This window comes from Melopsittacus undulatus, chromosome 12, assembly GCF_012275295.1.
Source record: "Melopsittacus undulatus isolate bMelUnd1 chromosome 12, bMelUnd1.mat.Z, whole genome shotgun sequence".
NCBI classification, from domain to species: Eukaryota; Metazoa; Chordata; class Aves; order Psittaciformes; family Psittaculidae; genus Melopsittacus; species Melopsittacus undulatus.
The window spans coordinates 4,681,086-4,695,746 of NC_047538.1; the positions used below are offsets into that span (position 1 = coordinate 4,681,086).

General features: G+C 45.5%; 1 protein-coding gene across 1 annotated transcript; it reads left to right on the top strand.

Annotated features, from left to right (window-relative positions):
• The first annotated feature begins 7,600 nt into the window (after positions 1–7,600).
• MASP2 (MBL associated serine protease 2) lies at positions 7,601–11,309 on the top strand. Its single transcript, XM_005143662.2, has 5 exons — positions 7,601–7,629; positions 7,921–8,140; positions 9,145–9,322; positions 9,551–9,682; positions 11,111–11,309. Exons 1-5 carry the CDS (start codon positions 7,622–7,624, stop codon positions 11,113–11,115), a joined length of 543 nt encoding a protein of 180 aa, XP_005143719.2. The 5' UTR covers positions 7,601–7,621; the 3' UTR covers positions 11,116–11,309.
• The last annotated feature ends 3,352 nt before the right edge of the window (positions 11,310–14,661 follow it).

The window sequence follows — 14,661 nt, forward strand, 5'->3', positions numbered from 1 at the left end:
AGCAGAGGCTAACAGACAACTTGGAGTAATCTGACTTCAACAAGAAGAATTCTTCCAGCCGTGCCAGTGCTCTGGCTCAGCTTCCTCTTTGCTAACATGCATCAAACCAAATATCTGCCTTTCCTCAGAGATTCTTCCTACCCGGCCTCAGGGGATCCCAGCCAAACATTTAAATTGCATGCAATAAGCTTTTAATTTGCTGGCTGCTTGGTGGCTCTGTGTTTCTCTTGCATCTTCAGATAAACACATGCTCTAGCAAGACTGTTTCCCTTTTGCCTGCCCCATAGAGGTGTACCTGAAATACTTTCACTTTGACTGACAGAATTTCTTCTTTTAGTTCTCCTTGTAAACCAAGGAGGCTCAGAGCTTGGCTCAAACCATTACAGGTTGCCTAAAGAAGTGGTAAATGCCCCATCCCTAGCAGTGCTCAAGGCCATGCTGGAGAGAGCCTTGGGTGACATGGTCTAGTGTGAAGTATCCCTTCCCATGGCAGGGGGCTGGACCTGGATGATCTTAAGGTCCTTTCCAACCCAAACCATTCTATGATTCTATGATTCTAAGTACTGTGTGCTGCGAGTGCCTTGGCATTTAGGTTGGAATTCAGCTAAAGTCCAGTATCCTTGTACCAACTTAACTCTGCATATAGTCAAATTATCTTGCTTGCCTTTCCAGTGCATTGCTGGAGCAAAGTAAGCTCTTGCAACTGTTTGGTTGCTAGTGGAAATCATTGGCAGATATTAGAGCTGAGGCAATTTCATTGACTCTGTGCCTGATTTTAACTTAGAGGGCTATAGCCTCCCTTCACTTGCCATCAGGCCCAGTGCTTCCAGGGTACATCAAGTTCCTAGTGGGCTTTTCCTCCATACATCTTTGAAATTCAGCAAGTGGCTGGCCTGCTGTTAGAAGGTAAAACCAAATGGCAGTGTGTCCTGCAGCTGTGAAGAAGTCACATATGTGATCGTTTGTGCTCAGCAGTCAGGTAACCTCTTAATCCAGGGAGCACTTGAGTACCAACACCTGAGCACTTGGGTTTGTACAGCCAGGTTATAGCTCTGCCTAGCTCTGAAATGCAGGTATTTCTGAGACAGAATCCAAGTGCATGTTGGCATGAGCTCCTTTGTAATGCTTCTGTTTAATTGTGTTTTGTTGAAAACCGTGTTTAAAAGCTGTTACTTTGTTTTTGCAGATTCCCTCTATTGTTCAGGATTTAGTCATGACTCCCACGGAAACTTCAGTGTGTGGATTTCACTAACTGTGATGAAAAGTGAGGAGAGGGAGGCCCAGGTAAGTGTCCCACTCATTTAAAAGACAAAGTTAAATTTCTCTATAAAACAACAGCAATCTCACCTCAAATCCAAGTGTTTGATATCACCCAAAACAATAGCACACAGGATCAAAGGATGTTTTGCTGGTTATTCCTTTGTGTAGATTTCTGTGAAAGTAGCAAAAACAAGCAAAGGCACTGAGGAGTACAATGCCTATACAGCACAAAACTCTTGCCCTGCATTTTCATAAGCTTGTTTGGGTTTTGTTTGCTTGTTTGTTTTCCCTAGGGCAAGAAACAAGAGCTTCAGAGTGGAATTCTGGCAAAAATGAGCTTAGACCTAGACTGAATGACACCGTTTGGGCTGAACACTTCTGGTTCTTTTGGGCAGAAACACATTTGACATTCCTGCCTTAAAAATAAGATAGATAAGGCCAGCCTTTGTAAGAGGCAGTGCATCTAGAAGGTACCTAATATCTAGAAGATATCCCTAGTTTCTCCTTTAAATAGAGAATACTTGGGGATCTCAGACTTCTTTGAAGGGGTATTGATTTGAAATAGTTGGGAAAGGCATGTTATTCCATTGGCGTGATAAGCAAAAGTTTAGCACAGCTGGTTGCTTGTAGGTTTGTTTTATTTCCTGAAGTGCTGTGGGCATTTTAATAGATGGTTCTGATTGATGCAAATGTTGGCTCTGACATGGCCTTCAGTCTGTTTTCTCCAAGACAGGAATGAAGTCGTGTGTATTCAGTAAGGGATTTAGCCAGAGGGAAGATTTGTCCATTTCAGTGTATCATACTAACTCTCTAATGCCTGAGCAGCAGCTCTTGCTTTGGAGTGCTTTCGGCTGGCTTTATTGTTTATCAAGATTAGTGGGGGTAATAGCCTCTTTGTTAGAGAAAAATGAGGTTGTGGACAACTGCAGAGGAAGAGAAATGGTGAAAAATGTTTTGAGTTGAACAGGGTGAGAAGAAAATGCATTTGGGTGTATATATGGACAAAGAGCCTGTTGCAAGTGGCTTTAATGAATTTGCCAATCCTAATGCTGTTGAAACCTATTCTTCAGCATGTTTCTCAGCTTCTCTCTCTTCCTGAGGGAGAAAAAAGGTCAGGAATTTACTGTCTCCTCCAATCTCAGCAAGTTATACATTTGGGAGGTGAATACAGTTTTTCACAGAGTTAATGACTGCATGTAGAGGAAGAGCAGTCATAAAAGAGTAAGGAAGAAAGAAGGCAGATTGAAATAGAGAGAAGCAGCTAAGCTCTGACTTCCAAAGACAGACCTTGTGCCCTCAGCTGACAGCAACTTGTCTGATGTGGTTTTGGTGTGGAAGACAAAAGTCTGGATTCCCCTTCTTTGAAAAAACAGGACCTCATCCCAAATTTAGCGATGGTCACTGCAGGTAGGAGATGGTTTAAGCTTTGTGTAAGAAAGGATGTAACAGTGCAGAGCTATATGGAAACTAGCAGGAGACAGATATGGTGGATATGATACTCCTGCCAAGCTTCCTTTTCAGTTCTCTCTTGGCAAAGAATGATTTTGGAAAGAGGTTACTGCTCGAGTGGAACCTCTTATTGGAGACTCTGTGCTGGAGGGAATGGCACATGCCAATAGCCTTCTCTAAGCTGGCAAGTGACTTTCCAGGCCTTCCAGTCATTGTGGCAGGTGTGTAACCCCAAACTACTCTCTCTAAATGATCGGTCATTCCTGGGTGGTGTTCCGGGAGCTGAAAAGTCTCATGGTTACTTCACAGGGCCAAGCTGCTTGCTCAATGAGCCTGTGGTGGTCAGGAGATGCTTTGGTCAGCTTCACTCTATTCACAGTAGGGAGTTTCAAGATCAGTCCTTGGTTGCTCTCTATGTCCTCTAATACAGAGGTTCCTTGTATTTTTCTTGCTTTTCTCTGTTGTCACCCCCAGTCTGCTTTCCCTGCTTTGAGACTTCATGTTGGACAAGAGGTACATGTTAGACGTGTGTTACTCACCCACCCCCTTGTTCCTCTTAGCTGTTTGGAGGCAGGCTTACCCAAGGAAACTGTGTTGGCTGTGCCTGTAATGTGCGTAGCATCTTTGCTTGGAGAGAAGGCAGCACTGTATTTCACAGCTTTGGCTCTAGCTGCATCTCAATTGTAACCAAATTCTCTTCCCAGCACAAACAGCTGCTCCGGTGAAGTCACAGGCTTGGAGCCAGCCCAGCAGACATGCTGCAGCTACCAAGGATGTGGGTGGGAGTGAGACGGTAGCTGTGTGAGCTAGTTCCATTTTTCAGAGCCAGGCTAATGGCATTGGGGAGACAGGCAGAGGGGAAAGAGTTTCTGACCTACACAATCCTTATGCTGTCCTCCCATGGCAGAGTGGGAGTTTTTTCCAGGAGAAGGCAGAGTAATGTGACCATCATCTTGTATACTGTCATATTCTCTTCCCAATGGGGGGTGTGTGCAGTGCAGGGGTTTGTCCTGGAATTTGTGTCATCATGTGCGTACACATACATGTACATCCATGCTATAGTTAGAATGAGCTGGCATACATGAAAATGGTGCACTGTTAGGATCTGTAGCTGTGTAGTTGAACAGAAGTTACACAGGAGCTTAAATGAGCATTTTGAGTGTGTATTCTTACATAGGGTGCAAACTGTGTGTGCATGGTTTCTAACATACACATGTGCACAAGCACAAGTGTTCAGAGATATGCTTTGAACTCTAAGCTTTGTGGTACTCCTGGAGAGTTCATGTTTCCCAGCCTGAGACCAGTCCCAAACAGGTGATGGTTAACCTTGGTTTTGAGAGGTCTCTTCATGCCAGAGGAGCAAAACAATGAAGTAGCAGTAGATAGCGTGGGAAGGAGTAAAGCATGCCCTAACGGAAGGAAGCATTTTGCCCCATTGCATGAGCTTTCTCTCCCTGCTATTTTCCCCCTGGCAAGATGATTTTTTCCCTGTTTCACAGCAGCCAAGCTCTTCCCTGCTCCACTCCATGCTCTGCTTGCTCCGTCTGTGTGCTTGTCTTTCGATGTCAGTCATGCTGTTTGATTTGTAATGAGGAAACAGAATGTCTTCCTCTGCTGCATTTGCTTTGCAAACCCTCCCCCCCAGTCCTCTGAACCTCTCAATGCAGGAGGTTTGGATTTAGCCATGGAACAGCAAGCATCCAAGCAATCTCTTAGGGCTCTGCAGAGGCAGCTGGCATTTGAGAAATAAGGGGCAGTGGGGAGCAGTGTCTTCAGGGATCACAGCAAGCAGCTATTAACGCTTATTTGCTCTCCTGGTTTGTGACGCAGGGTTAGCCACTGCTGTCTTACATGACTGCACTGTCTCATCGTAGAAGCCAGGGAGACCTATGCATGCTTCTCCTCCACTCATTAACTAGCCTCTTGCTTTGGCAATGTTACCTGTGTTTGATCCGGAGGCACGCTCAGATGCTCACTGTCCTGTTTATTACACCTGCAGCATCTGGTCCTGACTGAAAAGCGTTGCAGTGCTTTTCATGGAATTGCTGTCAGAATGCAGGAGCTGCCTTTCAAAGGCCCAGGGCTAGTTTTGTCCCCTGGCACAAGGTGATTTTCTGAGGCAGTGTGTGGTTTTGCATGGTCCATTTCAGAAAAGAGCTGTCTGGGACTTTTGTGATGAAGTGGATGTGGGGCTGTATTGACTTCATTTCTGCAGGATCTCAGAGCTTTACCAGCATTTACCTCAGGTAACATTTTTGCAGTTTCAAAACTTGGGATCAGAGGGAACTGTGAGCTGTAGAGCTGCCCCCAGGACTTAGCCTGGTTCTCACACATGGAGGCTTTCACTGTGCAGCTGGTTTCCAGCATTCCCATCTTGTCAGTTGGTTACTGCTGCTGGTTTTGTAGGGAAAGTGAAGATCATGTCTCTGGATCTCAGTGGTACCAGCCTGAGGGGCTCTGTGTTGGCTGAACAGCTCTGCTCTTGCTGAGCTTGGCTTAGCTCTCTGTACTTGCTGTTGCACAGGAGGGATTTCAAACAGTTCCTTGACAGACATCAGTGTTGAGTAGTAAAAGTATGTTTTGAGGGACTGTGTGGGGTCTGAGGGAGTGTATGGGCTCATATGAGTTCTCTCCAGTATCTCTGTCATTCCATATTCCTTCATTTCACTGAAGATTTCTCTTTTCCAAGGGTAGTCCTTTCTCTGAACCTTGGCTTTCACACATTGGTGTTTCTCTTAAAAATGATGGCTTGCCTTTGTGCTAGCTCAGCCCTCAAGTGTGGGAGGAGACAAAGAAGACAGCAGGGCAGACTTCTCAAGAGGCATCTGCCATTTCAGATGCCACCCAAGCTTCCTAAAGTAGATCAGTAACTCGACAAGTTACAGAGCACTGGAAACTGCAGTGACATGGATGTAGTCCACTCAGCCTTCCAGCTGGCTTAGTCCTGTGGATCAAAAGGGAAATTCTGGGCAAGAGGAGCATCTGTAGGGCCTGAGGTTGACTGTCACTATATGCTCAAGATACTGCAGCACCTGGCTAGCTGATGCCCAGCAGCCTTTTGGAGGCAGAAGGTTTGTGGGCAGTGGAACAGGGACAACATTTTTGGTGTTGTTCACATCAGGTACAGAGGACTAAAATCACAGCAATCTGGTCTGTCCACAGAGCATGCCAGAGGAAACCCGGTGTGTGCAGCCAGCGTTCAGCCTCTCAGGATTACAATTTATTAAGCCATCTTTCTTATTTCGGTGCTGGGCAGCAACCATCAGCCTCAGGGGCCTCATCACATTCCGGGGTTGTGAGAAACTTTTCAGCCCTCGGAGCAGACCATGCCTCTGCTACTGAGCAGAGCGGGAAGCCTCATGTGGAATGCTTCTGGAAGTGTTTATGTCTGTGGGAATCAGGCACCAGCTCAGTTAGGCACAGATAATTTGCAAAATACTCTTTTTCTTCCCTTATATCCAGCCAGTATAAAGTCCACATCTTGCACGTGTTGATAGGATCATTTTAGCAGCTAGTGGGCCATGGGAAGGGCTAAGTCTCCCCTGGGTTCTTGTCTGTTAACCATGCTTGCAATGAAATTAGTTATTGCTGCTACTAGTTTCTCCTTCACTTTTATTAAATAGTGTTTTCTGCTTGCAGTCTGCTAAATGGTTTGTTGGCTTTAGTTTTGTTGATGTAATAACTCCTGCCAGCACCAACTTCATTGCCTGAGGTAATGGTTTTTGGCTGTTCAAACCTGAGTATCAGAAAGTGTCCATTTAATTACAGAGTATCTCAGTATAAATTTCCTGCCAGTCCCTGTCCAGTTCAATTGGCTGTTCCCTGCTGCAAATCAGTTTTCCTGCTCCCTGTCCATTTTTCTCAGGGAATAGGTGGGACCTAGCATTGGCATTAACATATCTGGCTTTTCACCCTCTATAAATAAGTTTAGACCTATGTCTGTATGTGCTGGAATAGGGTTTTTGTGGGAAACCTAAATGCTGTCTTGGAAAGAAGCCATCTTCTTCAACTCAGCTCATCTTCAACCCAGCAAAGAGTTGAATTAATAAAGCTTTACGTCCTATAGCACTGGCTCTTCAGGTTGAATTCCCTGGGGTCTTGTAGTGGTGTGAAATCCCTGTGTGGATCTGCAAATGTTTAAAAGAAATCAAAGTTCATTTTTCCTTTTCTTTTTCCTTTTCATAAGAGAATTCCCAGTAATAAGGATTCATGGCGTTCCAGGATGGGTGAGATAAAAAGCAAACCCTGCCTATAAGCAAGGCATGGAGCAGGGCCAAGCTTGTACTGGATTAAAATGTGCATCTGAGGATGGGAAGACTTTGGCATTTCTTAAACTGTGCACTGTAGTGTTGTGTCAGCTGAGTGTCCCATTACCCAGGCCCATCTGAGCAGACTCTCACTATTCTGAAATCCTGTCATGTGCACCATTATTTTGTTTACAACACATTCCTGCTCTGACAAGGGAAGAAACTACTTCCAGCAGCATACTGTTTGCATTAACAGTAATTGCAGATCAGTTGGTTAGAGGGAGAGAGCATTGCTCAGCTCTCCTCACTCCCCCATGAAGACACTGGAGCCACTCTGTACCTCCTCCCACTGCCTGCCTTCCCTCAGAGCTTCCATACTATGGCTCGGTCCAAGAGCCTGCAGCATTCCTAATCCATCCCCTCCATCTCTCTCTGTCTCTCCCTGTCACTGACTGAGTCCTCATGCACTGAGCACAAGCCTGGTTTTTAGTGATTGCTGTTCCCAGAACTCAGCAGGCTGAAGGGGGTGGGAGATAAACATCAGAGTTCAACATCCAGACAAACACAGCAGAGCTCACACAATAAATACATCCACCCCCAAATGCAAATACATCAGGAGAGATTTCTTCCCTGGGGCTCAGAGCAGGCTCAGGCAGGAGAGCAGCATGATGAGGTGAGTGTAGTCACAGGGACCTCCCCAGCTTCTCTGGCCACTTGGCTTTGTGCAGGCCTTGGAAAGCATGAGTGTGATTCTCCTCTTGTTTAGCAGCTCCTACAGTATCACTTCACTGATACCTCTAATTTCTTCTCTTATTAAATGAGAAGGGTGTTGAACATGAAGATTTCAGTTAGCACCAAGACACCTGATTGGTATTGAGACTGGCAGTTTGGATGTGTGGCTTTTGGTGTATGATGTGAGCTGATGCTCACTCTTTCTCTGTTCATCTCTGTTCCTTTGACACAGGTTAGTTGTCTTGCTAGCTGTGCTTTACAGTGGAGTAAGCAGCAGCATTCTGCTGCAGAAGATGTATGGGAGGATCATATCCCCCAACTTCCCAAATGGCTACCCAAATCACAAGGAGAAAATCTGGAATATTACTGTTCCCAAGGGATATTCTGTCCGCATTTACTTCACCCATTTCAACCTGGAGCTGTCCTACCTGTGTGAATATGATTATGTGAAGGTATGTGTAGGGCAGGGTGATGTGTAGCAGGCTAAGTTGTTAAAAACTCTGTATATGTGATTCAGGACACATGCAGGACCAACATAACTGATGTAAGCACTTGATTCTAGACAGCTAGTAAAGTTTAGGCTCAGCTGATGTATAAATGATGTGTTTATTGAGGCCCATGGGACCAGGAAGTAGAACTGGTTGTCATGTTGAAATGTCTGAAACTTGAGTAGTTTGTGCTCAGAGAATTCTGATGTTCCCTCTCATGAAGCGAAAGACTTGAAATCTTGCCCAAAACAACATTTGAGCTTCATTTCGCTGAAGTTACAGTGTGTGTTTTAAATTAACAAGTAGTGCTTTACACAGAGGATAATGGGAGACTGTAAAAGTAGAAGCGATAGTCTAAACAAGATACTGTCAGCTTGTCTAAACGCGCACTTGCCACACTTGCTGTGGTGTGTTTGCTAGCTAATGTGAGAAACAACCTCAGGAAAAGAAGCAAAGATACTTCCTTTGGGAAGTGGTCGAGTGATCAGTGGTGTCCCTGAAAGGTTTGTACTCCATGTGCTGGCATGTGCTCTAGTCCAGGCAGCCCAGGTGCTGACTTAAGGCCTTGCTACCTCCTTCTTCTGGTGTTTGCATGGGCATAATAACACATTACAGAGGAAGCTGCTACACAAGAGTATGCAAAACCAGGATCTGATTGTCCCTCAGAGTGCCAAATTAACAACAGGGTTATAAACAAAGCATGGTGCTGATAGCCCAGGCTGCATCACAGCTTTATGTGGGCCTCTGAACGGGAAAAGGAGGACAAAATTATGGGCTTAAATCACAGAGACTAGGGGAAATCTTCTCTTAACTGTCGCTGGATCTGGACTCACCTCTAGAAGCACCTTTAGAGAGCATCCAGGCCTCCTTCCTCACACTATTAAACACATGCTTTCCAAGCCATGGCAGCAGGTTGGGAAGAGCAAAGCTCTGTGCTCATCTGGTAGATTTGTCTACCCATTTTGCAGCTGAGCTCTGGTGGGAGGACCTTGGCCACGCTGTGTGGAAAGGATAGCACAGACACTGAGGAGGCTCCGGGCAACAAGACCTACAACTCCATTGACAACAACCTCATGGTAGTGTTTCGGTCTGATTACTCCAATGAGAAACCATTCACAGGTTTTGAGGCGTTTTATGCTGCTGAAGGTAAGAGACCAGCCCCTAATGCAGGTGTAAGAAACGTGTATGGTGGGGTTAGTGCTTCCCTGGGCTCTCACAGAATGTGGCTGCTGGTGTGAGGTGTGAGAAGGCAGCAGATGCAAAAGGGCACAGCAACTGAAAGCAAACAAGCCAACTTCACAGAACAGTGGCTCAGAGCAAGACACACTGTGGTTGAAGGGTGCCGTTTGCCTAATTCTGTGCTTCACCCATTAGATATCAATGAGTGCCAAGAGCTGTCTGATGGTGAACCCCTCTGTAACCATCACTGTCACAACTACGTGGGGGGCTACTATTGCAGCTGTCGGATTGGCTACACACTGCATGAAAACAAGAGGACATGCGCAGGTGAGCTCTTGCTAGATCAGGAGATGCTTCCCTACCTACAGCATCCACTTACATCCAGTCCTGACTCAGACCCACTGATGAATCGAGATGAAAGCTGTGGGGTTTTGTTGTTGTTTTCGGTATTCCTTATGCACCTGGTGTGGGGGGTTAGTCAGGGCTGTGAGCAGAGGCCCTGGTTTGCAAAGTGGCTGTGGGCTAATTGCTGCTGTTAGGGACATCAGTAATGTGTCACCTGGCAGTTGGTTTTGATTGCTTCATAGGTAGCAGTGTTCAGCTTTAGACAGATTAAATTCAGAAGCAAGAAACTTGTCCTACACTTCCCATCACTTTCAGTCTCTGTGGCTGCCAGTGCAGCCAGCTTTGCAAAACTGAGTGTATCTTGCTCCCTGAGTACTGAGATACTGAGTATTCTGGACCTGGGTTAGTGGATGTGTTGGAAAAACTAACAATCAAGTTGTGAAGTCTAATGGAGAAGTAGTTTTCTTATTGTCCCTAGAAGGACACAGGCCAAGAAGCAGCACAGTCCACAGATCACTGACACCAGTGATCCACTCATTAAATGGGAGGCAATGCCAGGTACAGATCTCTTGTTCGAAAGAGTACATGGTGTGAGGTTTGTCTGGCTGACTCCTGCCCAGCTCTGCTGCTCAGGCCACAGGCAGGGAAAGCACATGTGTGGTCAGGCACTGAAGTGATTCACGTTGCTGTGAAATGGGGCCTACATGTGGTGTCAGATTCATCCTTTGTGGGTGCAGCTTTGCCCACCTGGAGCTGAATCCTGGCTGGAAAGCACACATATGGTCACTAAATTTTGGCATAGGTGGGAAGATACTTTCTTTGAGCTCCCCAGTGCTGAAATCCAGAATTAGATCTAATTTCCAGTGCTTAAGGCTGTTTGGGCATTTACCTTCCCAACTATTACAACCTTGTTTCAGACACGGTTGCCTGGGTCTGATTCAGGATTCAAACTCCTCATATCTCCAGTGTATTGGAACAGACCTATTCATTCAACCTCCCTAAAGTGGTAGCTTTTAGCACAAGTGTATGGATTTACTTCCACTGTAAAGCATGTGCCCGGTCTTAATGTGAAGGTGCAAAACGAAGAGCTGTGAACTAGCAGGCTGGAGCTTTGTGTTGCCCATTCATGTGTGCACACTTGGGCACCATCCTTGCACGCTAGCAGAGGGAGCTTAGCAGCAGTATCCTGATGGGTGGAGGTGTACACACTGGGAATTACTGTGGTGCAGCTGATGTGCCAGAACCTGTTCACGTTGCAGAGGTCTTTAGGTACAAGCCACTGAGCTGGGCTGCAAAGCAGAGGTCTCTGTGAAACACTTTCATGAGGGCAAAATCTGCCCCTTTGATTGCTGGGCTCCTGTCTGAGCAGGCTGATATTGACAGGCTCTTTCTTTCTCCTTTATTTTCCAGCATGAAATAATTAAAGCTTCTCCTCGCTTAGGCAGAGATGGAGACAGATGTGCTGGGAAGAGCTGGTTTGCCCTCCCTCCTGACCTGCCTGTTGCAGTCTGGCCAAGGGCTGCAGGCTTCTCTTGCTCGGTGACTTGTATATCTTGGTTCCTTGCCTTTCAGACCTGCCTCCTGCAGACAATAAAGAGGCTGTTCCTTGTTGAAAGCTGATGGCAGCCTCTGGGACATTCATTTTCTTGCATTTCCCATGTGTCACTAGGGAAAAAAACAAAGGTAGATAAGGCAGAAACTGATAAGAGAGAAGCCATTGTGAAAGTCTCTGGAGCATCACAGCTACCTGAAAACTCTTTAATTTCTTGTCCACTTCTTGTTGCTTGACCTTCCATAGTTTTTAAACTATAACAAGACCAGAACTGCACATATGTTCCTTTTAGATTTGCTGTTGTGTGCACCCAGACTTGGAAATTGAAGCAATTTCTATTCAGAGCCCATTCATTCTCTGGAGAGGTTTGAATTTGAGGTCTGTTTTGATCCAAATATTATGCCTCTGGCTGTATCTCCTATTGGGAACCTGAAATGTGTTCTGGTGAGCAAAGCCTTGGACTTCCAGGCATTTGGTAAAGTAATATGAATATCACGAGAGCTTAGGTGTCTTGCCTTCATTCAAGGCAGCAGTGCCCTCCACACAATAGGTGCAACACAAGGTATGTTCTTCTTCAACACACTTGCTCGTGGCATTCATTGATATGTCTCAGTCCCTCACAGTGCCTCTCACTGTGCCACATTAATACCCATTTGTTGTCCTTTTAGATTGTACTCTTTTTGAGCAGGGACTATCTTCATTAACATGTTGGAGTAATGCTGTGCTCTGCATCTGTCAGTGATTAAAGCTCCCCAGCTCTGTGGAGGAAACAAGAGGTGAACAAGGGAGGGCTGAGCAGCTGTAGGTGAGCTGCTGAAGATAAACCAATGCTTTGTTTAAAAAGCTTCAGGGATGAAGGTGCATCAGCCCAGCAGCATTTCCTCACTTCTGCAGTTTAGCAGGTGTTGCTTTGAATGATAATTTGTGAGGCTCAGTTTCTCCAACTCCATCTCCTCTTTAGTCCTAAAGATGGCAGGAACCCTTTTCCAGGGGAACATGGAAGGGGATGGAGATGGAGTCTTTTAGATGAGACAGTTGACTCATTGCAGGTCACTGCATTTGCAGACTTACATTGTTACCCTGAGCAAGTCACTTGATACCTGCTTTGAACACACATCAGCAACATGAAAGGTAACATCACTGCCTTGGCTTACTGGGAAGGTCTGGGGTAGCATGGCCATGTAGGCAGTTACCAGGGCTTACTTGTGCTGGTTTCAATCTTGTTCAGGAGCTTCTTCATGGTCACAGTGAATTGTGATCAAAGCAGCTTGAAATCTTGTCATGGCTGGGTGGTACAATTTATGACCCACCTTTCACTGGAGAGCTGAGCCACCGGCAATGGGCTTGCAGGTTTGGAGGGGGTCATTTTTCAGAGTTCAAGCCTCTGACAAACAGCTCACTATGATTTTAATAAAAATATGACCTGAGCGTAATTGAGCACTCTCTGGGCAGCTCTAAAGCTTGGACTGAGCAGTCAAGGGATGGCATCTCTGCTGGCAGATGTTAAAAACCCATTTGATCCTTTTTGTGCTGGCTGGTTTATGACTTTCTTACTTGCAGGCTAATGGGAAAAAATACTGCCCTGACAAAGGGAACTCCCAGTGGCCAGATCCAGGTTACTGGGAGAAAAGTAAGATCTAGTCTAAGCTTTTCATCCTGATGCTGCAAATTCCCTTGGACTAGCAGTGTGTCTTCTGTTGGGTCAAGCCAGTTTTGGCTACTCGTGTGAGCACAAGTCAGGAGAGTTTACTGGGGATGACTCACATCTTTCATACTGCGTGAAAATCTCACCTCAAAATTAGGAATGAACAGGTAATGAGGATCTGTTGGGCTCTGTCTCCTTTAGTCCTTCAAAACAATGTGAAGGGCAGTTTTCTGAATGAGGGGGGTAGTAATGGAGCACTGTTTGTATTTGAATAGCAGCCTATGGGGATCCCAGCTCTGTGCACTTCTGGCGCATCCATTGTTAGAATGGATCTGGGCTAAGGATCTCTCAAGTCCAATCTCCTGTCTTTGATGCTGGCCAGCAGGTTATGCTTCAGTGGATGATACAGTTCAGTAAGTGATTTTGAAAGTATAGCCAGACAGCAGCATAGTCCTGTGCAATAGGAACTCTGCTGTCTGTGTGCTGCTCAGCTTAAGCTGGATTTATGGCACTAGGGTATAAAAGTTCACCTTAAATTCTGTGTGATAGCACATTGCACAGATCAGTTACGTGCTATTTCTTAATCCTGGTTTTGTATCCGATTTGTGGGTTTCAGCCTTTAATTTCATCATGTGTCCCTTTGCCCTTTTGTTACTACAGAAAGCAAACAGCCTTCAGAAACCATAGTGATTGGTTATATGCAGTGTTCTTCTTGTCTCTGCATGCATGTATATGTGTGTGCGTGTATGTGTGTGTTAGCACACAGAGGTCTTTTCTCCACTATTTCTCTCACATGTTTTTATGCTAAGATTTGGTCTAAAACCAGTCCTTTAAACATGCTTTAAGGAAAAAATATATCATCATAGTAAATAGAAGCCTTCTAACTATGAGGTTCTTGTAAGAAAGAATTTAACCTTGCTGACCCGTGTGTTCCTTCTTTCCCATGCTCAGAAAAAAATGGTTTTGGGGGTAGTGGGAGAGGATTCTGATGCAGAACTAGCAGAAGATGTGAAATTCTGACTTCCTAATGATTTCATCAGGGAGTTAGGGGTGTAAAGATAGTACTCATTATATCGTGGCTTGTATGCTTAGGGTAAGGCTTCCCACTGAGCCTTTTTTTCACACCCAAGGATTTCACAGTTTCTTTCCTATCTCTTCCTATAATTGCCTCCAGACTGTGCCTAGAGGGGCTGTGGAGCTGGGACAGATATTAGCAGCATGAGGAGATTTCAGCTTTTCAGTGAGGGAGCTATTTTGCACTTGCATGGCACTGCTAAAGCTGCATGTCTGTATGGGTTTGGGGTGTTCCTTAGCGGATGGACAGAAGCATTGTAGTGGGACCTTAGCCTGGGGAGAGGCAGTGAGGTCTATGTCACTGGGAGAAATTAAAGCAGCACCTGCAGCAGCTCAGGAGAGTGTGCTGGAAAATATGCTTCCTTAATACAGCCATCAAATGCTGCTGTACTTTGAGGTACAATCAATGGAATTACAGAAACGTGCATGTAGCTGGGGAGAATGAGGTAATAACAGTTATGGAAAGAATCCACTTGCTATAATGCTCTACAAGTATAGCATGGAAGATTTACTTCCCATTGTAGCTCAGCTGATTTCTGCTGGTGCAGAGTGATGCTGTTAGGGTAGTCAGAGGCAGCCAGAAGCTCCAGGTGAATTAATCAAGCTTCTTTGGACCAAGAGAGGCATTTCAAATAGGGTTTAAAGACGAGGAGAGTGCTGGGTTTTAACAGCATAGGCATTTCTAGGTGT